Source organism: Eublepharis macularius, chromosome 7, assembly GCF_028583425.1.
Source record: "Eublepharis macularius isolate TG4126 chromosome 7, MPM_Emac_v1.0, whole genome shotgun sequence".
NCBI lineage: Eukaryota > Metazoa > Chordata > Lepidosauria > Squamata > Eublepharidae > Eublepharis > Eublepharis macularius.
Window position 1 is genome coordinate 87874062 of NC_072796.1, and position 26148 is coordinate 87900209.

Sequence of the window (26148 nt, forward strand, 5' to 3'; positions counted from 1 at the left end):
AACTTTCGTTTAACATGTTTAAAAGGGTCAAATTATGCACCATACTTCTCTAGCTGCAGAGATTGTTGGAGGAACAAAATCCATTTTAACATAAGTAGACTCCAATGTATTCCACTTAAAAAACGGTTCCAAAAAAAGAGCCCAAAAAAGAGCGATTCCAGTAATGTGTACATGTTAACGAATATGCTTGAAGATAAGCACTAAGGTCTGGAAAACCAATTTCTCCTTCATTAATTGAAAGTTGCATCCTCTTTAAAAAAATCTTGGATGGCATTGAACCCCACATAAATTTCCAAAACAAAGTATTAATTTTATGGGCTCCTGAGCAAGCTACTCTCAATTTTTCCTGCAGTAGGAAAAAAGCCAAGTGGGCTCTCAGGCAAAGTTCACAGAGGCGAGGCTGCCAGAAAGCCCCACAGAACCAAGGGAATGGAACTGAACCAGGGGAATGGAATCCCCCCTAGAACCAAATTGGCACAAGGGAACCAATAACAAACCAAGTAATCATGTCAAACCAGCAAATTCCACCCAAAGCAAACAGAAGAAAGGGGAAGTGCTGCAACTTAATCCAACAGAACCAGTGTCACTCACAAAAGCCTGGAACAACCCAGGGCCAGTGGAAGGACACTGCCTCACTCTCCCCTCACTCTTCCCCCTCCTCTCTTGGAAAAAAATGTGGGAGAAGCCCAGGAACCAACCAGGCAAGAGGCTGAATCTGCATTTCCCAGAATAACCTAGATTCATCTGGGCTTCTTGATCCAGATTCCTGGATCTGAAATTCTTGAATCTGATATGGGAAAGCCATATAGTTCAGCATCAATCTAGCTTTCCCCCCTGGTTCCTGGACCCAGGATTGCACATCGATAGTCATACATCTTCTTTCTACATTTACTTCTTATGCTGAAATACTACGTTGGGCATTTTTTCCCCATTGCTTAAAATATACTGGTTCCTCTGTTGGAATGCATTTCAATAAACATTTATATATCTGGACAATGGTCCTTTTGTATCCACAGTCTTATGCAATACGGCCATACCTCTGGGCAGCTTTAGCTGCTCAAGGAGGGGATCATGCATTGCTCCCCTGGAAGGAGGGAGAGTGGAGCAATTCCCGGGCATCCAGGTCTTTGCTGGGTGAGCGGAGCCAGCAGCCTCTTTAGGCAGCTCCGCCTGCCTGGCTGCAGTTGTGTTCAACGCTCGGAGGAGGTGGATGGGTTTTTCCGTGCTTCCGAGTGTTGAAGCAGCAGCGGTGGTTTTTTGGCGGCGGTAGCAGCAGCTCCTTGGTGCTGAGGAGGTGTTTCAGTGCGGCTCAGACACAGCAGCGGCAAGGCTCTGTGGCAGTGTTTCTGTTGTGAGGTGGCAGCCCAGTAAGGCTGAGGGTCCTTGAGTGCCTGCTGCAGGGTTACCCAAGAAAGCAGGATGCTCTTTTTCTGTTGCAAGGCTTTACTTTTGGTTTTAGAATCCCTGCTCAGGGACTGTGTTTACCTTATATGTCTAAGAATTTGCATTCTGTTGTTGGGATGGAGGACATAGTAAGGAACCAAATAGCCAAAGAGTGTACTGAAGGTCGAGTTTTAGGCCCCTTTGATGCCTCCTCTGTCCCCAATTTGAGAGTGTCCCCAAGAAGGCGGCTGGGGAGTTTCGCTTGATACATCACCTCTCATTTACCCATACATCACCTCTCGTTTCCCCATGGGGAGTTGGTGAACAATGCCATTCTGGAGCATTTATGCTCTGTTCAATACACATCCTTTGACCAGGTGGTCAGGGTTGTACGCCACTGTGGGGTGGGGGCTGAGATGGCAAAATGCGACATTAAGTCTGCATTTCTCCTTCTCCCAATCCACCCTGATGATTTTGAGCTCTTGGGGTTTTCCTTTGAGGGGAAGTTCTATGTGGACCAGGCTCTCCCAATGGACTGTTCCATTTCTTGTGCTGCCTTTGAACACTTTAGCTCCTTTTTAGAATGGGAATTACAGCACAGCACGCGTAGCCATGACTCTGTGTATTATTTAGATGATTTTTTGTTCATGGGGGCAGCAGGGTCTGGGCAGTGTGCCTGCCTGTTAAACACTTTCGTCCAATTAGCTGAGGAGCTGGGCATCCCCTTGGTGCATGAGAAAACGGAAGGGCCCTCTCAACTATTGATGTTTTTGGGTATCAAGCTCGACATGGTTCATCAATGTTTTAGGCTTCCCCCAGAGAAAATTTCTGACCTTAAGGTCAGGCTTCTTGAGTTCAGGATGAAGTGAAAGATGTCCCTATTGGAGCTGCACCAGCTCGTAGGCCACTTGAACTTTGCTTGCAAAGCGGTCGCTTCAGGTAGGGCCTTTTTTCCGTGGCTTTGTGATGCTATGTCATCACTGTGCGCTCCCCATCACTGTGTTAAGGTCACTAAGGGGATTCAGGAGAATTTGGATGTTTGGTCCAATTTCCTCAAGGATTTTAATAGGATTACCTTTTGGCGGGAGGACCTGCTGCTCGAGGCTGAGCTGCAGGTCACATCTGACACATCTGGCTCTTTGGGCTTCAGTGTGTATTTCCAAAGGCATTAGTGCACAGACCAGTGGCCACCTGATTGGCATGTGTCTGGGTTAGATAAGGACTTAACTTTTTTAGAGGTTTTTCCCATTTTGGTGGCAGTGCACCTGTGGGAGGAGTTGTCCAACCATGTTGTCCACTTTGAGTGCGACAATCATGCTGTGGTTCATGTAGTTAATTCCTTGACTTTGAAATTGGGCCAGGTTATGAGGCTGGTTAGAGCCTTTACTTTGTTGTGCCTCCGGTGGAACATTTTGTTTAAAGCCAAACACATTCCTGGCATTAATAATGGTGTGGCAGACACTTTGTCTCGCCAACAGATGGAGCAGTTTTGGCAGCTTGCCCCGGAGGCCAACTCGGAACCAGCACAGATGCCCCAGGAGTTATGGCAGCTTGGGAGGCTGAAGCATACAGGCTCATAAGGCTCGCAATGGTCCCCAACATTCAGCGATTCTACAACAGAGCGGTAGGACAATTTGCGGGGTTTAGGAGTGATGTTGGCCTTCAGCAGGTATGGCCCATCTCTGCTGAGCATCTGATGCACTTTTGCGTGCACCAGAAGGGTCAGGGGTTAGCAGTTAAATCCATTCGAGGTCAATTATCAGCTTTGACTTTTATAAGCAAGGCTCGGGGGTTTCCTGAGGCCACAGGTAACTTCCAAGTTAGGAAAATGTTGGAGGGATGGTCACGTGCTGACTCTAGAGAACCTATTTCTCCAACAGTTTTAAAGGGTCTTATCACGGCATGGGATAAAATTTGTAGCTTGAGATATGAGACTAAGTTGTTTCATGTGGCCGCATTGGTGGCCTTTTTCGGGGCACTGCGTATTAGTGAACTGTTTGTCCAGTCCAAGGCGGATAAGTCAGGTCATGCCCTTATGGCCCAGAATATTAACTTAGAAGAAGATGGGGTTTCCCTCATGATTTGGAAGTCCAAGACGGACCAGAAACAGAGAGAGGTGGTCATTAGGCTGGGGACCTGTGCAGAACTGGATTTGTGTCCGGTGTGGGCTCTCTGTAAATTTTTGCATGTTTGGGGGGACAATCAGGGGGTGTTGTTTCAGTGTGTGGATGGTTTGCCCTTGACACACTACCAGTTTTGGGCCATGACTGAGAAGGCACTGGCCAAGTTGGGGTTGGCTGGCGTCAAATTCGGCACCCATTCCTTTAGGATGGGGGCTGCATCTATGGCAGTGGCTATGGGGTATTCAGTGCAGGCTATTCAGGGAGTGGGTAGGTGGAAATCTTCTGCCTATCAGTCCTATATGCGTCCATTAACACGGTTGTAAATGTTATACTGATTGGTGTTTTCTTAGGTGCTGTGTCTTGCTAAGAGAAACAACGGATTCTGATCTGCGGACACAATATGATCTTTTGGGCTGCTCATCAAGCCAGGAGGACACAGTTTGTGTCCCAGCTTGGTTTGAGCAAATGGGCAGCTGTGGAGTGGTAAGGTCGTCACCACCTCAGGTGGCCTGGTTTGTTGCCACCCTTATTTAAGGAGCGGCGGGGTCTTCCACCCCATATATTCATCATTCATCTAGGTGGGAATGACCTTGGGTTTGTCCATGGTAAGGCATTGTCCCTGCAGGCCAAATGGGACATGCAGGTGATACTCCAGCATTGGCCTGGAGTGCTTATTATGTGATCTGCCATGTTACCTCATAGGGTTTGTTGGGAGGCTGAGGACCGTCAGGCTATTGAAAGGGCTAGGATGAAGGCAAATAGAGCTGTTCAGAAAGCCCTGGGGGAGGGTTTGGGGGTTTATCTACCCCACCCTAGGATCAAGGCCAAATTTGCCGACCTCTACCAAGGTGATGGGATGCACCTGTTGGAAACTGACAATGATATTTTCCTTAACGACTTGCAGCAAGGGCTTAGGTTGGCGCTAGGCTAGTAATGTGGTGCTAGGGCCTAAGCAGAGGCTTGGCCCTGGCAGTAGCGGGATAGAGTTTGGTGAGAGGGAGTGGGCCGGTGAGCACCCTTGACGCTTCCCTATTGGTGAGGAAGAGGGGTCTGCTAGGAGCGGCTAGTACTGCTTGTGATGGCTGTCAGCGCACATGGGCAGACTGCCTGGGGGAACCCTATGTGTAAGTCCTTCCCTCACTGCTGTAAGGCTGAGGCTTAGGAGCTTGAAAGGGGGGAACCAATTTGCCTGGCCAGTCTCCTAGCCATCCCCAGGGATGGCTTGCACCCAGGGCTTCGGGGCTCGCCCAGGCAGGTCAAGGCAGAGATCCAGGGGTGACCCCGTGGCTTGACCTGTACCGCTTTTACCCTTGCCACAGTAATGGGTTAATCTAATAAAGTGGCCCTTAGATCCAACACTTGTGTCCATCTCTTCATTCCAGCTAGGGGAGCAATAAGTTTTCTACTTCTGTTAAGTTGCTACATAGCTTGTTTTCAGCTTTTTAAATGTTTATGTAGTGCCTCAGCTGAAAATACTGAAACCATTTAGCATAAGTAGTTTATCTTCTGAATTCACATATGTTGATCTTGTTTTATTCATCTTGCTCCCTATTGTTTTGCATTTGTATCACAATTTTGAGATAATCCTTTGATGATTACTTTTGTTTGATTTTAAATTTTCTTGTGTACAGGTTTTAGACAATCTTTCACCAGTTACTTTCTTTATTATAGTACCGTATGCACAGCCAAAGGTAACACAGATAATGAATGATAGTGCATGAAATACTGTTTGCTGATGGCATCTACTTTTAAATCCTGGAAGAAGGTGGCTAATAGAAGTCACTCTGAAATCTCGGACTTCCGGGATGAAACAGCAATCGCACAGTAGCTGAGTTCTATAAGCTCCCTGCTGTGACCTTCCTGGTTCCTTGGGACCTGACAGTTCAGGCCCCCAAGTCCTTCCCCCGGAGAGGGGAGGCAGGCTGGAACAAGGTGAAGAGTTCAAGGGGCCTGGCAAACCCCGTGAGTCTCAGCATCAGTTCCAAAGCAAGGACCAATCAAAGGGCCTAAGGCCGTCACTGCAGAAACCAAAAGTCCTGCAAGATTAATGAACTACAGTGAATTTAAGCAGATTCCAATCAAGACAGATAAACTCAAGACACCTAAGATTTATGACCCCTCTTACCAAGTAAACAGTTTGTCTTTTATAGTTTTACGACGCGACCCAGCCTTTGTGAGTGGCCGTTGATCGAATCTGAGAGGAGGAGGGGGAAACAGAGAGACTGTGAGGAGATACTCTTGGCAGACGGCTGGAAAGCGATAAATTTTTGAATAGAATTAACAAGACAAAGTTTTTTACCACTGATTAGAGAAATGGCTTCTTGGGAAGAAGATCTACTTATTAAACTACATCAAGCTTCCAAATTAATGAAAGAAATATTAATTAAAGCAGATGGGATATTTGGAGCAGAAATGGACAAAGACAAGATAAACTATGTCAACACAGAGCAAGTCTCTAAAGAGACAGATTCATGTGAAAGAAAAATAGAACGAAGCGAGACAAATTTACAAAATGGGGAAATTCCATCGAGTCTACAAAATGGACGGTTGTACCAGTACGTCATCTTCAAGGTACAAGACAGTATTGAGAAGAGAGAATTCAGCATTTTACTACTGAATGGAGAAAACAAACAGAGAAGTCATAACATTCTTGCTGATCTTCCCCTGAATTGGATAGAAGATAAGAAAATCTACCTTGGGCGGCACAGATGGAATAAAGATGGATGTATCATTTTACAGGAAGAAAGAAGGAAAAAATAAGGACAAACTTCAGGATGGGTATCTAGAAATCCAGATAAATACCTTGTTTCTATGGAAGGAGAAATATGGATTATGATTTGATCCTCTCTGTATGTTTAATGATACGCAATACAGATGTAATGAAAGCTTTAGAGGCTCTGTATCATGATAGATCTTGAATGTTTACTGCCCAAGGGATGGTGGTGATGTGATGGCTGGGCCCTTGATGCTTTTTACTTGTTGTTGATTTTAGTTTTTCCCTCTAGAGTATATGTGAGTGGCTAAGCTAAGCAACTGACTGCTTTCTTTTAATTTTATGATTATGAAAACCCAAGTAATAGTGCAGATGGTTAAATGGGAGACTGTTTTAGCCTTGCAGTGTATCTAGACATTCCAGCCTTATCAATATGAAAACCCAAGCAAATAGCTATGGTTGGATTTCTCTTTTTTTGAATTAAATACTGACCTGACCTGGCCTCTTTTACCTTCAATATTATGAAAATCTAAATACACAAGTTTGGAAGGTTTGGCCAGAACGGAGGCAAGAAAGAGGAAAATTAACATTAAATTTTTTTTATATATATAGATGTTATACCACTGCCTGATTCATGAGTTTCTGCTCTATTATTCTTACTCTTTGCTTCTAGAATGATTTACTTAAAATATATACAACTTATTTCTCCTTTTTTTTGTCTTTAAAATGTGAAACTGTTTTACCTGTGCAACTTATCTAGATATATCAGCCTTAATAATATGAAAATCTAAGTAAACAGCTCTGGCTGGATTTTTCCTTTTTCGAATCAAATATTGATCTGGCCTCCTTACCTCCACCATCATGAAAACCTAAGTACATAAATTTGGAGGGTGTGGTCAGAACAGAGGCAAAAAAGAGGAAAACTAGCGCAAAAATATTTCTTTCTTATATAGATGTAGACTTTTCTTTGATGGATATTTACTGTATCTTTTTTTTTCACTTTCTGCCCCTATAATGATCCATATATAATATATACAAAAGAAAAGAGTTTTAGAAAAGATATAAGGAGTAAGATAAGTAGTTTTAAAAAGTGTAACAATTAAATAAATATTTATGGAAACAAAAGGGAAATTTGACGGTATATAGGGCATTAATTATATACTTAGTGATTTTTTTTATATATACCGGGACTGATGTATGTCCGCCTTGTGGTGAACCTTCTAAAGTTTGATCTCTTGCTGTAATCCCTCCCTGTTATTGTAAAAACCCAATAAAAATTCATTAAAAAAAAAAGGAGTCACTCTGAAATCTCAAATGGAATAAAAAACCCTGAGATTATGCCAAAAGAAAAACGCAGGATAATTTCATATTTTTATGGAAAATACTATTCACATATTTACAATAAAATGAGGTACTCCAGAATATTCATAGAGGAGAAATCCATTTCTTCCCCACTGACTGCTGCTTCATCCACTTTTGCTCTGCCCCTGCCCTTCGTTGCACATTTCCCAGCCCAACTTTTCCAACTCACCCCCTTAATTCTCCTGATGCATGATTTCTTTTCTCCGCCTCAACTCTGTCATTACACACATTCCTCCCCTTTCGTATATTGGTTCATATATTTGCACTGATGTTCCACCAGTTCTCCTCTCAGGACTGCACCCAAAAGGTGCAGGTTGTCAGTACTGGTGAGCACCACTACAGAAAAAGTCTTGTCCTACTGTGTAGTGTGTGACTGAGCATTTCTTATAGTTTTCAATGAACTGCAGTCGTGTAGGTGGTGATCATAAATACTGTACTGAAGACAAGATTTTGACTTCCATCACTCCAACTAACGTACCTACTGTATTACATTCTTTTTGCTCTCCCTTATGACCCAAGCAAAATCTTCCACAAGTACAACATGGCAGCTCTGTTCTTGCTGTGGCAAAACGTAGACATTAACTTGCACTTAATGAATAATTCTATTCAATTTATTCAGATTTGGCTGTCAGTTAATGAATTAGAAATGGGCTAATAACAAATTAAATGGCTGATGGCAAATATCAAAACCTTTACCAAAACCAAAAATTCCTCTCTCTCTAGTCAAATGCAAAACCGCAGTGCCATCTAGTGGAAAATTCTTATGACTAATTTTGTCTTGTATTGTTGGATCTCTAGTTATTTTGCTTATGGGACCATTGATCAATGTGGCACTCTTGCATGTAGCATGCAAATGACTTCAAAAGGAAAAGTAATTTTGCGTTTACATTGATGAAATTGGGCAAATTTTCTTGTTGCCTTTATCATAGAAAGTGTGTGTGTGTGGATAAGCCCTAAGAATATTCATGATCTGTTTTTAAAAGTAATGAACAATCTTGTTGCAAAGTATATGCAATGAATAATGTTATCTAAAGGTTAAATCACAAGAGAAAATCTGATAGATTAAAAAAATTCATAATGAGCATTAAATATAATATGAATTACCAAATGAAAAAAAAATTAAAGATGCTTTTACATATTACTTTTTATAACATGGAGATTAATCACTGTGTTAAGAAATGTAGACTTTATTTATAAGTGATGGTAGATACTTTTTCACTGTAGGAGAAGCAGCTTTGTGTATCTTTGAAGTAAGAAGAGAAGTAACTTATATATGTTAACCTTGTACTGTAATTTTAAGCAGATGTATTAAGGAACAAGTCCTATTGAACTCAACTGGATTTACTAGTGAGTTCAAATGCCTAAGATCATGTTGTTAGCACATATTTAAGAGTAGGAATTTATTTGATTCCAAAGGCCACTAAAATAGTATTCGTCCTTATTTGTACTGAAAATAGATTACAATTTTAAGTAAAATTATTAACCAAATTTTTCATGGTGGTTAAAAAAAAACAGATTGCAAAGTTTGATTCGTGTGAGCTAGTGTAAAGTGATGAATGTTGGGGCAAAATATCTCAACTTCACATATACACTAATGGGATCCGAGCTGGCAGTGACAGACCAAGATAGGGATCTTATGACAGTCATGGATAGCTTGATGAGAATGTTGACCTCGTGTGTGGCTGCTGTCAAAAAGGCAAATTCCATGTTGGCCATAATTAGAAAAGTAATAGAGAATAAAACTGCCTCTATCATACAGCCCTTTTATAAATCCATGGTGAAACCAGTTTGAAAACTGTGCACAGTACTGGTCACCCATCCACTAAAGCTGAAGGGTGAGAGATTCAAGACAGACGAAACAAGAACTAAACTAGAACTAGTTAAAGTGTGGAACTCGCTGCCACAGGATGTGGCAATGACCACCAGCATGGAAGGTTTTAAAAGGGGAGTGGACAAATTCATGAAGGACAGGGTAATCAATGGCTATTAGCCCTGATGGATTTCTACTCCATCCAGTACCGGAGGCAGTATGCCTCTTTCTATCTGTTGCTGGGGAGCATGGGCAAGAAGATGCTGTTGCAGTCACCCTGCTTGTGGGTGTCCTAGAGGCAGCTGGTCAGCCACTGTGGGAACAGAGTACTGGACTGGATGGGCTTTTGGTCTGATCCAACATAGTTCTTCTTAAGTACAAAATGATAGCAGAGATCTTAAACAATTTCTTATGAATAGCTATTTTAGTTTAATGACAGTGCATACACCCTGCCTGTATACATGTACATCAGTTTGTAAGAAAGAGCCAACACATGTTCAGTTTATGAATGAAACTAGAGGCTAGTTGTAGCATAAGTACTTATTATTGAGAGCTACTATGACAGACAGAAGGCTGTTACCTAAAAGGTAAAACAGCTGTTTCACCCCTGAGCCTGTGGGAGTGCTACTCCAGCATCTGTCTGAGGAGGAATGAAATGTTGAAGGGACATGCAGCAGCAGTTCAGTTGGTGTCTGCCTCAGCAAAAGAGCAGATGGTATCACACAGATAGTATCAAGGGTTGGCTCCATCTGGTAATGTGGCAGAGTGGTTTAGCCTTGCCTGTGGGAGAAGACATAGTACCTATTCATGAAGCCTGTCTCTGGTGATGAGGAAACCTAGTGCTGTTCAGCCTGACTCTTGGAAAAGGACACTCTGGTGTGGGTAGAATCTTGTATGTGAGAGGACCCAGCCTGGTGGTTAGGCAGTAAACACCTGATTGTAACCGCAAGCATTAAAAGCAATTTAAATCACAACCCAAAGCCATAACTAGCTTAAATTTACATGCCTTGGCCAGGCTTTTCTTGTGACTGTCTGGGAACCTGGACTGCTGTTCTGTTCTCTAAAAAAAAAAATCTGTATATAAATAAATCTTTGTTGTTTTGTTGAACCTCTTGCTTCAGTCATCACTGTAGTCTTAAGGCACAATACAAAAATTACCTCACAACAGGAAAGGGGAAGGTTCACATTACCAAACAAATCTAGTTCTTTCAAATTATAGGAGACTGTGTGGGTTTCCTCCATTGAAAGAAGTGGCCTGTCACAACTGCCAAACAAAGTAGACACAGTTTTCAGTAGTGGCACTTACTAAGGTTTGCATTGTAACATTCTTATGTTAGTTAAAATAGGTATTTGGTGAAATGTCTGAAACAAAAGAAAATCACACTTTAGTAATACGTAGCAAAAAGAAGTCTTCATAGTAAGTACTTTCTTGTACTTAGTGTGGTTTTTAAAGAATAAATTGCAAACAAATTCATCACGTTTAAAAGTTCTTTACTATGTCAGATTTAACAACTCTGAAAAGCCTTCTGGGATGCCTACCTTATAACACAGTTCACTGCTCATCAAGTACATCCTATGTTATTTTTATGCTAAATAGAAAAGAGTCCAGTAGCACCTTTAAGACTAACCAACTTTACTGTAGCATAAGCTTTCGAGAATCACAGTTCTCTTAGTCAGATGCATGAAGGGTAAGAAGAAACTGGTCAGATATATAGGTGGAGAGGGGAGGGAGAAGTAGATGCAATCAGTAGCTTCTGATAAAGGGATCCATTTGTGTCCATTTATTCTTTTGCGCAGAGGTTGGCTAGTTTGTCTAATGTACAGAGCAGATGGACACAAATCTGACATTAAAAATGACAACGTCCAGAAACCAGTGGGAGAACAATCTATCAGGACATTCCATCAAGGACTTAAAGGTTACTGTAGTTCAACAGAAACCTTTCAAAAACAGAATCCAACGGGAAGCTGCTGAATTGGAATTCATATGTAAATTTGACTCAGTCAGGCTTGGATTGAATAGAAACTATGAAGGGTTATCTCATTATCAGAAGTAACTGATTTCATTATCAGAAGCCAACTGATCCCATTATCAGAAGCTACTGATTGCATCTACTCCCCCATTCCCTCTCCACCTATATATCTGACCAGTTTCTTCTTACCCTCCATGCATCTGATGAAGAGAACTGTGATTCTCAAAAGCTTATGCTACAGTAAAGTTGGTTAGTCTACGTGCTACGTGCTACGTGCTACGTGCTAGGTGCTACTGGACTCTTTCCTATTTTGCTACTACAGACTAACACGGCTAACTCCTCTGGATCTATTTTTATGCTAGAGTGCCTTCCAAAAAATATGGCATATGCACAACCAGCAAAAGTCTCTGAACAGAGATCTTCTGAAGAATCTTATACTGACATTTTTTATCCTTAAAACACAAATAACACCTTAGTAATGCTTTAGGTTCATTACTGGTATGTACACAAGTAAATACTATCACAGAATCTTTGCTTCCATTCTAAGCCTTTATTAAAACATAATTATTCTGCATTCTTAATATTGGCTAAATCAACAGAACTTCATACCATCTATCATTACACATAGATCAATAAAGGAAAGCAGCTACATGACTCCATAAAGTTTCTTTCCTTAAAGAGAAGCAGGTTACAAACTCCTTACTTGTGACCTGCTTCCAAGTAGGTCACAAGGTTGTTAGAATCATGTCTTAACAATAGCTAACTGTTCTACTTCATAAGGGTGCACATGCTTGGCTAACTCACTCTCTTAACTTCAAATGCCATACAAGGTTATCAGTACTTCAAATGTCATCATCATCTTCTTTTTTAAAATTTCTGTTTATTCAGACAAACTAATTAAAAGGTACAAACATGGGGCGTATGTTTACATGACATTATAACAAACATATATATTAAAAGAGTAGGAATGTGTTCTCTTTCTGCTACACAGAAAGCTCCAAAGCTTTTATATATACAAAAGTTGTACAATTTGATGTCCTAAGGTACAAAAAGTTCCTTAGGACAAGAGGTCAATCCTTGTGTGGATGGAAGCATGAGCTAGGTTGTGCTTCCATCCTCACAAGTATTGAAGGTTGGATTCTATAATGTTGTAGAAAGAATATCTTTTGTAACAATAATTTTGTCCTTACATATCTGCCTGTACATTTATACTTATGTCATAGATATTCAAGTGTTGGTACAAGTAAACCTAGTGCTTTTACTTTAAGTACCTAGCACAAGCTGTAACATCTGAGCTGGGCTTTTGGTTTCCCTTCCCTTCCAAGTATAAAACTTGGCTGGGGCTATTAAGTGCAGGTGGAAGGGCAATACTGCAAGTGCTTTTCGACCATGGTTCACACCTTTCCTGAACTAACTTAAGCTGTACTAGTTTTTTAAAAAAATAATTATTTTTTTCTGTGTGCCATTTTGGGTCACTTTGAAGAGAAAAGGGAGGAATGAATGTTAGTGCAATCCTAAAGAGAGTTACACCAGACTAAGCCCATTGATTTCAATGAGCTTAAACTGGTATAACTCTCTTTAGGATTGCACTGTAAGTAAGAAAGTCCTAAAATGTTCTGCAGTGTCTGACAGATCTGAAACCTTTCTCATGATGCCCCGTCTTGTCTAGTTATACTACAATCCTATCAAAATAGCATGTATGAAAGTCAAATTTCCCTCTTGGTAATTCCTGTTCAGATCTCTCCAGTGGATCCCTCATTCTGTTTAATTGCTGATAAGTTCACAAATTAAAATAAAATGTATTTTGGGCTTACATGCTGCTTTTGCATTATGCAGTCAAGCAGCATTCCTCATTCATCACCAGAGTAGGCAGCCAATCAGTAGCCATTGTTGGCACATGCTTAGAACTAATTGGATTCCTGGTGAAGTCACTAAATGAAGAGACGGGTATGTATTATTTATAGTCAGAAGCCAGCCTGTAGAAGCTGATCATAACTAGCCTATCACTCATCCCTTGGATTGCCAGTTCCCCACTGGGAGCGGGGGATCCCCCACTCCCACCCACCCCCCATCCCCTGCGCCCGCTTACCTGGCCAGTGCGGCATGCACAGGCCTCCTGGGGGCATGCTCCCGAGCAGTGTGGCATGCTCCCATGGGCCTGATCCAGCCTGGATCTGGCCCGAATCAGGCTGGATTGGGCTGCTGCAGAGCAGGGGCACATGCACAAAAAACAACAAAGCAGGTAGGTGCTGGGTCCCCCACCTCCCACCAGGAGGCCAGGGGGACCTGGCAACCCTACCCATTTCCTATTCCCTGAGTGCATCTTCTGGCATACTGCCCAAACCTCCTACTTGAACAGTAGCATAATACAATTTCTTATAATCCTGCATTTTATGGAGTCCTTGTTTTTGGCTCAATAATCTGATTAATCAGGTTTTTTGCTGTTCCTGGAAACGTGTCTGATTACGCATGTTGCCATCAAATGGCACCCTGGTGTAAGGTATGGATGATTGTGACAATAGCAGCAAGCAGTTGCTTGTGAATGCTCTGAAAACTGTTCAAAATCTTCCTTCTCTCTTTTCATGGATTGATTCCAAAATGCTGTGTGGGCAGTTAAAAGGACCAGAAGGTCTCATATTCAGTCCCTGGTGCCTCCAGTTAAAAGGACCATATTTTCATCCCATTTATTTCCCAACCTTTCCACTACCTTTCAACACTATCCTTGCATTTTCATATCCTCTATAAAAGTTGTTCCAAATTAAAAATATGGACTTTAAAAAAAAAGCCTTCTACATATTTAGCCACCATTCATATATCCACACACATGACAATGATATAATCAAATAAACAGGAAGGCCCAATCAAAGAAAAAAGAGGAATTAAAAACAAGGAGTTATGAATAATGAAAAACACAAGTAGAAAAAATAAAAGGATAAAAGAAAAAATACTAGACCATTTTCAATTAATATTTTTACATTGGATATTTTTCTTTATAACTTTCTTCCAGGTGTTGATTTTATATGCTGCTGTTTCTTTGCCTGCTAGGATCACTAACTTTATGATCTACATACCTATGACTGATTCAGCATTTTCTTCCCATTCAAGCAGCTCCTGTCTAGTAATGGTTCTATGCATGGCTCCTAATTATAAATACATTAAGTGTCCTTATACTGAGTTAGACCATTTGTCTATCCAAGTCAGTATCATCTGCTCTGGCTGGCAGCAGCTCTTCAGATTCTCAAGTAGAGGTCTTTCACATCTTTTTGAACCTTTTATAAGAGATCTCAAACCCACATCTTTGCCCATATCCCCTTAAATATATCTTTCTTTCATGATAAATCAGACACTATCAATATAGCTTTTATATTAATAACCAAGTGGCCCTGAACTGTAGATACTGGAGGCATGAACAAACATGCCTACACACCTGATCTTCCTGCACACCTGAAAAAATGCCCCAGGTTTGCAGAAAAATCTCAAATGTATATATATAAATATGGGGGGGGGGGTAAAAAACACAAAATGATAAAAGGAACACCTGTAGCTTTAACCAGATGTCTTCAATGGTTGTTCCTAGACAACTATAGCAGTTTAGCTTCAGCAGTTTAGCTAGTATTTCAGGCTTGGTTTCTTTCAGTAAAAGGCAGGAGAAAGGGGCAGGCAGGGCCCTTTTTTAAATTTATTTATTTATTTGTTTGTTTATTTATTTTGACTTATATCCCACCTTCCCCATGAATGGGCTCAGGGCGGCTCACATCATCATTAAATCACAATAAATTAATAGTCAATTTTAAAAACAGATTTAAAAACTTACATTAAAATACTCTGGTGCCATTATACATAGACTACTTTGGATACTAATAAAAGGTCATAGCTGTGGGTAAAACGCATAGCCAAGGGTAGTCATAGAAGAGGTAGCGATCTTAGATAGGATAAGGGGGGACACCCATTGGTCCTCAACCAAAGGTCTGGTGGAACATCTCCGTTTTACAGGCACTGCGGAACTGTAATAGGTCCCGCAGAGCCCAGATCTCCAGTGGGAGAGTGTTCCACCAGGCTGGGGCCAGAGCAGAAAAAGCCCTGGCCCTGGTGGAGGCCAGCCAGATGTCCCTTGGGCCGGGGACCACCAGGAGTTGTTTATCTGCAGAGCGGAGCGCCCTGCAAGGGACATAATGGGAGAGGCAGTCCCGCAGGTATGCCAATCCCAGTCTGTGGAGGGCTTTAAACACCAAAGTTAACACCTTGAACCGGATCCGGAACTCCACTGGAAGCCAGTGCAGCTGGCACAGCACAGGATGGATATGCACTCGAGCAGGTGTTCCTGTAAGGACGCGTGCTGCTGCATTCTGGACCAGCTGCAGCTTCTGGGTCAGGCCCAAGGGCAGCCCAGTGTAGAGTGAGTTGCAGTAATCTAGCCTGGAGGTGACCGTTGCATGCATTACTGTGGCCAGATCCTGAGATGAGAGATAGGGTGCCAGTTGCCTGGCCTGTCGAAGGTGAAAAAAGGCAGACCTGGCAATGGTCATGACCTGGGCCTCCATTGAAAGTGTGGCATCCAAGGTCACACCCAGGCTTCTCACCATCAACGAAGGCTTCAGTTGTATCCCACTGAGGGCTGGGAGCCGGGTCCCCAACCCCATTGCTCCACAACCCAGACACAGAACCTCCGTCTTCAGGGGATTCAATTTCAGGCGACTCTGATGTAACCATACTGTTACAGCCTCAAGACCCTTGGCCAAGGAATCAAGTCAGACTGGTCATCCATCAACAGATAGAGCTGGGTGTCATCCGTATACTGGTGACATCCCAGCCCAAAATTGCGGGCTACCTGGGCAAGGGGGCGCATATAGAAGTTGAATAGCATTGGGGAAAGAATTTCCCCCTGAGGGAGGCTGCACACCAAGGAATGGCGGGTGGACATCTGTTCCCCAAGTGCCAACCTCTGTCCCCGACTGTGGAGGAAGGAGTTCAGCCATTGAAGGACTGTCCCACAAATCCCTATGTCGGTGAGGCAGTGGGTCAAGAGATCATGATTGACCGTGTCGAATGCTGCTGTAAGATCTAAAAGTATAAGCAGTGCCGACCCACCCCGATCCAGGTGCCGCCGCAGATCATCTTTGAGGGCGACCAGAGCTGTCTCCATACCATGGCTGGGCCTGAAGCCAGACTGGAATGGGTCCAAGATAGATGCATCATCCAAATATACCTGTAACTGTCCTGCTACCGCCCTCTCAATTACCTTACCCAGGAATGGAAGATTTGAAACTGAGTGGTAATTGGCTGGATCAACAGGATCCAATGATGGTTTCTTTAATAAGGGGCGCACCACTGCCTCCTTCAATGAGTCTGGGAAAACCCCAGAACACAGGGAAAGATTATTGATGTCAGCTAGCAGGACCCAAATCCCAGCACTGCCAGTTTTCACCAGCCATGATGGGCACAGGTCCAGTGGGCATGTGGTAGGTTTCACAGCATGCAAGACCCTGTCTACCTCTTCCTGGGAGAGTGGTCTGAACTGATCTAATGTCAACCCTGAAGATGGCCAAGGGGCCTCCACTTCACATACTGCAACAACCGTGGTGGACAGGTCCTGGTGAAGTGACAGGATCTTATCTGCAAAATAGTCTCCAAAAGCCTCTCAGCTTATTGTCGAATTCACATTTTTTGTCCCATGAGTAAGGGACGTTAAAGCCCAAATCACTCTGGAAAGTTGTGCTGGGCAAAAACTGGCAGACGCAATGGAGGCTGCATAGTAATCTCTCTTTGCAGCTTTCACTGCCACCTCATAGGCCTTCATAAATGTCCTATAAGATGTTCTTGTCACTTTGTCATGGAGTCGCCACCACACTCTCTAGCCGTCTCAGCTCCTGTTTCATCTGTCGTAGCTCCTCAGTATACCAGGGAGGTATTCTAGTTGGGGGCGGAAAGGGCGATGGGGAGCAATCTCGTCGATGGCATCAGAGAGATGGGCATTCCAGTCTTCTATCAGCTCATCCAACAAGCTGCCAGGGGGCATTGAATCCCGCAGAACATTCTGGAATCCAGTTGGATCCATTTGACTCCATGGGCGAGCATAAATCAGGTCATTGCCCAAGCAGGGGGGGGGGGGTTGCGGTGCCCAGATGAGCCCTCAGGATGAGGTGGTCTGACCATGGCACTACTATAGGTTCATCCAGATCCACCTGTATCCCAACCCCAAAGATTAGGTCCAGCGTGTCCTGCTCTATGTGTGGGCACCGATACAAACTGGAAGAGTCCTAATGCCGCCATGGAAGCTATCAGGTCCATGGCCTGTGAGGAGGCAGCAGCATCGGTATGAACATTGAAGTCTCTCAGGACCAAAAGCCAGGGATACTCCAAGGCCCAGCCAGCTACTGCCTCCAACTGGCCAGGCCAGGCATCTGCAGGTGTGCTGGGTGATCGGTACTCCAAACAGATGGCTATACTCTCCTTGGCATCCCACACCAGGCCCACACAGTCAATACCAGCAATCTTTGGTGTAGGGAGAGGCCTGATGGAGAAAGACTCTCGAACGAGCATCGCCACCCCACCCCACCCCCGGCCACTGTCCCGTGACTGATGAAGGACCGAGAAACCCAGAGCAGGGGGTTAGCTCTTTCAGGGTGACAGTTTCTCATTCTCATACCCAGGTCTCAGTCACGCACACCAGGTCCATCTCTTCCATTGCAAAATATTGCTGGAGGGTTGCGGTCTTATTATTAATGGACCTGGCATTGCACAACAGCAGTTGCGGCCTTTCAAATAGGAATCATAGAGGCCAGGTCCAGAAACAACCACTGAATGACTTGATAGCCCATGACTTGGATGACTAACCAATACCTGTCTGCTTGTACCCAACCCCTACAGAAGCCATTATGGTATAGTGGTTAGAGTTTCAGAGTTGGATGTGGAAGACTGAAATCACCACTCTGCTGTCAAAGCTCACTGGGTGACTTTGATCTAGTCACACATTCTCAGCCTAACCTACCTTTCTGGGTTGTTGTAAGGATAATATGGAGGTAAGCTGCCTTGAATCGCCATTGTGGAGAAAATCAGTATATAAATGAAATAAATTAATAAATATAGATAAAGATGGGTGGCAGATAAAAGGTAGGTTATTTAGTGGGTTTGAAGGAAAGAAGAACATAGGGAAAGATGACCATATGGAGACTGCCAGGATTGGGGGCGGGGGAGAAAATAGTGTCGGGGAGAAGAACAAGGGGGAAGTGAAATACCCCCTGCAAGTCCTTGAAGGCTCCCCACCATGCACCTGGGCCTGGCTCAGACGGCACCACGCAATTGGGCCATAGGGGAAAGATTGTCCGATGGGGATGGGGAAAGGTAAAAAAAGGACAGCAGACAAAGGTGGTTGGGAAGGAGAGAAGGAAACAAGAAAGGGGGAGGGGCATTGGGGGAAGCGAAGGGAAAGAGGACATGGTGGAGGGAGGGAATGAGATGTCCCTCCCCCGCAAATCCTTGCAGGTCCTCCACTTGTTTAATTCTAATTCTCAATATGACCACATCTGTGGATACTTAAATCTAGAGACTGAAGCCATGAATAGACAAGACAGATCTTTCTACAAACCTGAAAAAAACCCAAGTTTGCAGAAAAATCTGAAATCTTTAAAAAGAATGGGGAATTGCAAACCCCCAAAATAACAGAAGGAGCTGACCTGTAGTTCTAAGAAATGAATGCCCTCAGTGGTTGTTGCAAGATAATCACAACAGAATTGCCAGCCTTCAAGCTTTGGTTCTGTCAGGAAAAGGCAAGGGGTGGGTGTAGGGCCCTTTCCAGGGCTGTTTTCACCCTTAAGAGAAGTTTAATCAGGGCCAGGCCCAACAGCAACCACCAGATGACTTGCTACCATGTGACTTGCATGAGCTACTCAGAACTGGCTGTTTGGTACTCTTCAACAGTAGCCACCCCATGAAAATGAATGTGGTGTAGTAGTTAGAGTTTCATAATGGGATATGGGAGACCTAGGTTCAGATCCCCATCTGCCATGATCATAGGGTGATCATAGGGTGATCTTAGGCCAGTCATATATTCTCAGTCTAACTTACCTCATACTGTTATTACTATAGGGCTGTTGTGAGGATAAAATGGAGGAAATGTAAGTTGCTTTGGGTCCCCATTGTGGAAAAAGGTAGGGGCTAAATGAAGAAAATAAATAATAAATATAGTTGAAGATAAGGGATAGATACAGTGTAGATTGGTGGGTGGGTGAGAAGGGAAAGGTGAGGATATGGAGGTTGCCAGATGAAAAGAAAGAGGGAATTGCGTGGTAAGGGGAATACAGAGGAAAGAGATGTACCCCTCACAAGTCCTTACAGGTCCTTCACTGCACAGCTTGGCCTAGCCCGGCCCCTTGGCCAAAATCACACAACTTAACCTGACTTTTCCCAAGGAGAAGCTGCCAGGTTTATGGAAACAGGGAAAACTGAATATAAGGAGGCAGTTAAAGGTAGATTATCTAGTGAATGGGAAGGAGAGAAAGAAAAGGAGGGGAAGCTATGGGAGTTTACAAAGAAAGGACGTCCTAGCAGGTCCCATTACTTGTCCCCACGTCCTAGCAGGTCCCGTTACTTGTTTGATATAATTTTGATTCTTATCCTAGAAAGATCTCACAATGAGTCAATTTTCATACTGCAGTGATCTTTAATGTAATATTTCTAATGCATAAATACTGATATGTTACAGTGAGAATTTCTTTGCAACATTCTGTTTAAAGTGGTGTGATTTGTGCCTTCGTGGGCTCTTTTGTGGGGCTCTTTTTCATTATTTTATAAAGCTATAGGCCAGATGCACATTAAATCTGTTTCAGAATAAATGCTATTACAGATAAACCAAATCAGAGTAATCAAGCATTTGCAGAAAAGAATGGGTTACATACAGAAAACCTGAGGAACTGATCCTTAGAAAATTGTTGGGTTTCAGTAAAAAACTGATGTTTCTTCAATAGACTGTTAAGTGTTCCATACTACTATTCAAACTGTTTCATATTTTTTATTCATTTAAGAAAGAAAGAAAAACAAAAATAGATTTAAAATTACGGACATCTGTTTCTCTACTATTTTCTTTTCATTTTGTGCAACACAATGTGATTTTACTCCTTTTCCTTTCTGCTCTGAAGCTTTTTTCTTTTCTTTTTTGTCCTTCTGCATCCTTAAATTCCCCCTTCCTATCACTTTTTCTTTTAACCCAATTTCCTCTTGGATCTGGGGACAGTTTTATGAAAGGAATAGATGATGGAACATAGGTAGAGGAGGAATGATTGTTCAGTGCCTTGCATGCTTTGGTCAGTCAACATGGGGCTCAAAACAGCTTTATTAGCCTGTCACACCTCTTGCATGATCCTGCTCACCCACTAGAGTTACCAACTTCCAGGATCTGGAGATCTTTTAGAATTGTAACTGATTTCCAGATTACCAAGATCAGTTCCCCTGGAGAAAATGACTGCTTTGGAAGGTAGCCCCTACGGCATTATAACCTGCTAAGGTTCTTACCCTCTACAAGTCCTTATCTCCCCTGGATCTACCCCTAAATCTTTGGAATTTGCATGTATATGTGTAGTATGGGACCAGATAATTGCTTGAGAGCAGAGCAAGAATTTTTGGATCAAGCATGTGATCATATGTTTACTCACATTTACAACTCACAAGTTACTAAATAATTCAATACATCAAGCATTAGGAACACACTCTGGAAATCAGTTCAAACATTTTAAAAGAAGAGATTCTGAAAATGAGGATAACTAATTCAAATGATAATCAGTGAATCCATAGCAAATAACTTAAAATTCATACAAGCAGCTATCTCAGGAGCCGTGCTGCACAGTACGGCTTAGTTGGATCAAATCATAGGTATGTAGTTCCTACCTTTGGTGGGGGAGAACTAAAAATTTGTCCACAATAATTTATGTACCTGCATCTCCCCTGTCCCTGCCTGACACTGGCTGAATCCACACTCACTCACCATCCGCTTATCTTGCGCAGTTGTGGCAATCGGGTTCCTTTCACTACCATGCTGTGCATCATCACATTCACCCTTCATGGCACAATCATTTCTCCACATGCTACTGAGTAAAGTGTTACAGTGGGCAGTTCCATCCTCTGCCGTCAGAATTGACGGCACATGTCACTTCCCTTTTTTTAAAAAAAAGTCAATTTTCCGGTATACCAATATTCTGACTTTTACCTTCCCCCTCATCTTTGATTGGCTCATTTTTTGCTCGTCACAGACCACTTTCTAACAATTGGCTGGTTGGTATGGTGGGCAAATTTGAAATTAGATTGTCACATTAAAGACATTGTCCGGAAATTCTGCTGCTCAGAGTGGTTTTCTGCTTTTAGTAGTTAACAACATGGATGCTCAGAGTGTGATATTTGTGATGATGGCTCAGGTTGTGGCTGGCATACTATGCAGCACAGCCACGCAACACCACGAGATGATGCATTCTGTCTTTCGCACATGATAGAATCCCCCACCTGCGTCCTAAGCTTTCAGGAATATATTTGTTTTCCGCACCTGCCATTTATTGGAGACAATCGTTGTTGGAAATACAGGATTGCTCGGCTTGGCTCCTCGCACTCTTAAAAATGGCAGGACACAGTAGGGAAACGGTCCCTGTGTGACATGCACATGCTCCGGTGACCATTTCTTTTCCCGTGCAAACCGCTGCTCACTACAGTTGGTTTACCGGTATACCGACCTTTCTGCTGTGTGCAAAAAAAAAAAAAAAGGTGGGGAGAAAACACATTTCTGCCACTATCACGTGGTTTGGAAGGAAGGCGCAATTGTGGCGCAGTGATGGCGGGGAACACGCGGAATGGGAAAGCTTGTGAGTATCTGCATGAACAGCACACCGCTTACGCCGGTGTCGAGAGTGAGGAGCCTGGGGGTGGTCCTGGATGCTTCCTTGTCTATGGAGGCACAGGTTGCAGCAGTTGTTAGATCCTCTTTCTTCTATCTAAGACAGGCTCGACAACTTGTCCCCTACCTATTGACCCATGACCTCACAACAGTGATCCAGGCAACGGTCACCTCCAGATTAGACTACTGCAACTCACTCTATGCAGGGCTTCCCTTGGGCTTGATCCAGAAACTGCAGCTGGTTCAGAATGCAGCTGCACAGGTGGTTGCCGGAGCACCAGTTATGGCTCATGTAACACCTATCCTCCGTCAGCTGCACTGGTTACCTGTTGAGTACCAGGTCCGGTTCAAGGTTTTGGTGTTGACCTATAAAGCCCTATGCAAACTGGGCCCAGCATACCTTCGGGACCGCCTCTCCCCATATGTTCCCTGGAGGTCGCTTCGATCAGCCGCTAAGAACTTTCTGATGGTCCCTGGCCCCAGGGAGGTCCGCCTGGCCTCTACCAGAGCCAGGGCCTTCTCAGTTCTGGCTCCGACCTGGTGGAACTCTCTGTCTGAGGAAACTAAGGCCCGGCAGGATTTGTTATCTTTCCGCCGGGCCTGCAAGATGGAGATGTTCTACCGGGCATTTGGTGGGGGCTAGGCTGTCCTCTCGCTGGCCATACCACTGAAGACCTTCCACCACCCATGCAGGACAATGCTGCATTTTAATATTTAATATTCTACACCCGCCAATTTTAATGGTTTTTTATACGATGTTTTAATGTTTTTATAATGTTTTTACTGTTTTTAATTTGTTGTCAAACTGCCCTGAGCCCGTCTGACGGGGAGGGCGGTCTAAAAATGTAGTTAAATAAATAAATAAATAAATAAATAAATAAATAAATAAATAAATAAATAAATAAATAAGGCGCAGAAACAAAAAGGAAGTGTGGATTCGGCTGTCTCTGATAGTGGCTTTTGGGAATGAAGTGTATGAGTTCACTAAATAGCTTTTCCTATTTTGCAGCTTATCTTAGCCACCATGAATGGGTCTGTGAACAGATCTCTTGGTGTCTGGTTCATTTTATATTGCTGACATTTCTCCTTGGTCTACATGCACCTGTCCAAAAGGAAACAGCCAACAGCTACATTGACCTGTGTCTCAAAGCCAAGCTAACAAGACTTTTTTTTAATGGGTTGGGTCTAGTATTCCATGTACACACGTCTTCGAAAAGGGTGAAATGTCTTCTCCAGGACACTTTGGCTTGGGAAAATGGCATGAGGTGGAGTCAGGAGCCCCTCCCCCCCCCGCCATGCTGTGGTCCCAAGCCAGACTGGGCCCCATGGAGTTTTAAATGGATGTTCTCCTCAGCTTCTGTACTATGGGGGAAGCAAGTTGGGTGCAGGAATCCTTGACCCACTGTATTAAAAATGTCTCGGCCCTGAGAAATGCAATCAATGATGTATCAACAATAGATAAGAAATGTGAGGGTAAGATGGCAAAAAGTGATCATGAATCTCCAATGCCTTTTTGGTGAGGGCCACGATGTGTCCAAGTGTCCAGCATGTGCCTAATTCAGACTGAGCCCCCCTCCCCCCCCCCGCACAAATGATGTGGCATTATTTTTAGTAACCTATCTTTTGGGGAAAGTGCTAGCTGCCAGTAATTTACCTAGGGACAGACAAATATTTCAGAGGCAGTCAAATGCAACTTCAATTCCATCAGTTTTAAATTATGTTAACACTTGTGATTATAAATCATTCTTATTCCTTTTTGATTAGTTTAAAATATAAAGCTGCAACACAATTTAATGTTCTAATATGCATGAAGATGTAACTGTGTCATATCTATAATTGTATTTGTTTATTGTAACAATGTATGAGTGCACTTTGGCTCTTGCAATTTGAAAAGATAATAGTAGAAAAACCCACAGGTGTTCGCTGTTAAGCCTGATACCAGCGATCGTGCTGTTTCATTCTAGTTGTATAATAAGGCTAAAAGACAAAGGCCTCATCCTGCTTAAATCTCACTTATATAAACTCTACCAATACATCTTTTACTTTTATTGACCATGTAACTCTGTTTCTTTTTTTGTCTTCTTCCTAGGCCTTACAGCTGCAGCATCTCTTGTATCTTTGGCATGGGCTTTGGCTTCATACCAAAAAGCTCTTCGTGATTCCCGTGATGACAAGAAACCCATCAGTTACATGGCTGTAATAATTCAGTTTTGCTGGCATTTCTTCACAATTGCAGCCAGAGTAATCACTTTTGCTCTCTTTGCCTCTGTTTTCCAACTGTACTTTGGGATCTTTATCGTCCTCCACTGGTGTATCATGACATTCTGGATTGTCCACTGTGAAACAGAATTCTGCATCACTAAATGGGAAGAGATTGTCTTTGATATGGTTGTTGGGATCATTTATATCTTTAGTTGGTTCAACGTCAAGGAGGGAAGGACACGCTGTAGGCTTTTCATTTACTATTTTGTGATCCTTTTGGAAAATACTGCCTTGAGTGCTCTTTGGTATCTATACAAGGCCCCTCTGATTTCTGATGCATTTGCCATACCAGCCCTATGTGTAGTGTTCAGCAGCTTTTTAACAGGCATTGTTTTTATGCTGATGTACTATGCCTTCTTTCATCCAAATGGACCAAGGTTTGGGCAGTCACCAAGCTGTGCTTGTGAGGACTCTGTAGCTGCCTTTACTCTTCCCCCAGAAGTTGCATCAAGTACATTAAGGTCTATATCTAATAATAGAAGTGTCACAAGTGACCGGGATCAGAAATTTACAGAGAGAGATGGGTGTGTGCCTGTGTTTCAGGTGAGACCTACTGCACCTTCTACTCCTTCATCCAGACCACCAAGGATTGAAGAATCTGTCATTAAAATTGATCTATTCAGGAACAGGTATCCAGCATGGGAGAGACATGTATTGGACAGGAGCCTAAGAAAGGCCATTTTAGCTTTTGAATGTTCCCCTGCTCCTCCACGGCTACAATATAAAGATGATGCCCTTATACAGGAGCGCTTGGAATATGAAACAACACTATAAACACAGTTTTGGAAAAAGAACAGCAGTGCTGTGACACAGATCCAAATAAAGTGGTAATAGTAAGGCCGTGGCAATAACTTGACTGCATTCTACAACAGAACAGCAGGCTCTACTAGTGTCCTTAGGTTGGCTACCATCATGATTATCATTTGATCCACTGTTTGCAGTCTGTCTGCAATACACTTACAAAGCAGCAGTACAATAGCCTCAAAGAATGATTTGTTTTGACTGATAATTCAGTGACTTCTAATTGCTTTCCAAGTGCACACTGCACATTACTTAAAACAGAAAGGTTTGAATGAGTGACATCAACATACCAGTTACTGCTTTTTTATTTTAGAGAAGTTCAACTATTGATGTTTGCATAGTTATTTACAAAAAGAAGAAACCATTGGAGGGGGGATTTACTTGTCAAAAATAGCTTATTTTGTTAAAGGCAGCGTTACTGTTATGTGAACTCTTTGTTTATATAAAAGAAATTGTGAAGGTATAGCTCTCTCATTTTGGTAACTCATCTAGGTAATCATTAAACGTTTGCAAAAAAGTTTTTGTTATTGACAGGAATATTAAGGTTTTTTTTCCAAAGCCTAATTAAGTTCTAAGAGAGCAAACCATGAATATTATTATCAAAAGAGCTGTTCGTTTTTTAAACAGAAAACAATATTGTAAGTAAAATTTCAGGGTTTAGGGGTTTTTTACAGAAATTCTATGCAGACGACCCCAGCATACAGCAAGAACTAGAAGTTCTAGCATTGTAAATTAAATGATAATCATGATTAAATTTTCAATTGCAAAAAAAGAGAGAGTGAGAGAGAGGACAAAATATCAATGAGGCAAGTGTAGTTTCCATATTCTGAACCTTTCGAGGACCATGTTCA

At 42.7% G+C, this 26148-nt stretch overlaps 1 protein-coding gene across 1 annotated transcript in view; it reads left to right on the top strand.

The window, feature by feature from the left end:
* The window catches only part of XKR4 (XK related 4), a 249808-nt gene extending 224538 nt beyond the window's left edge, over positions 1–25270 (top strand). The window contains exon 3 of the mRNA XM_054985445.1: positions 24324–25270. Within this exon, the coding sequence (XP_054841420.1) occupies positions 24324–25270 (947 nt within the window). The remainder of the gene's footprint in view (positions 1–24323) is intronic.
* The last annotated feature ends 878 nt before the right edge of the window (positions 25271–26148 follow it).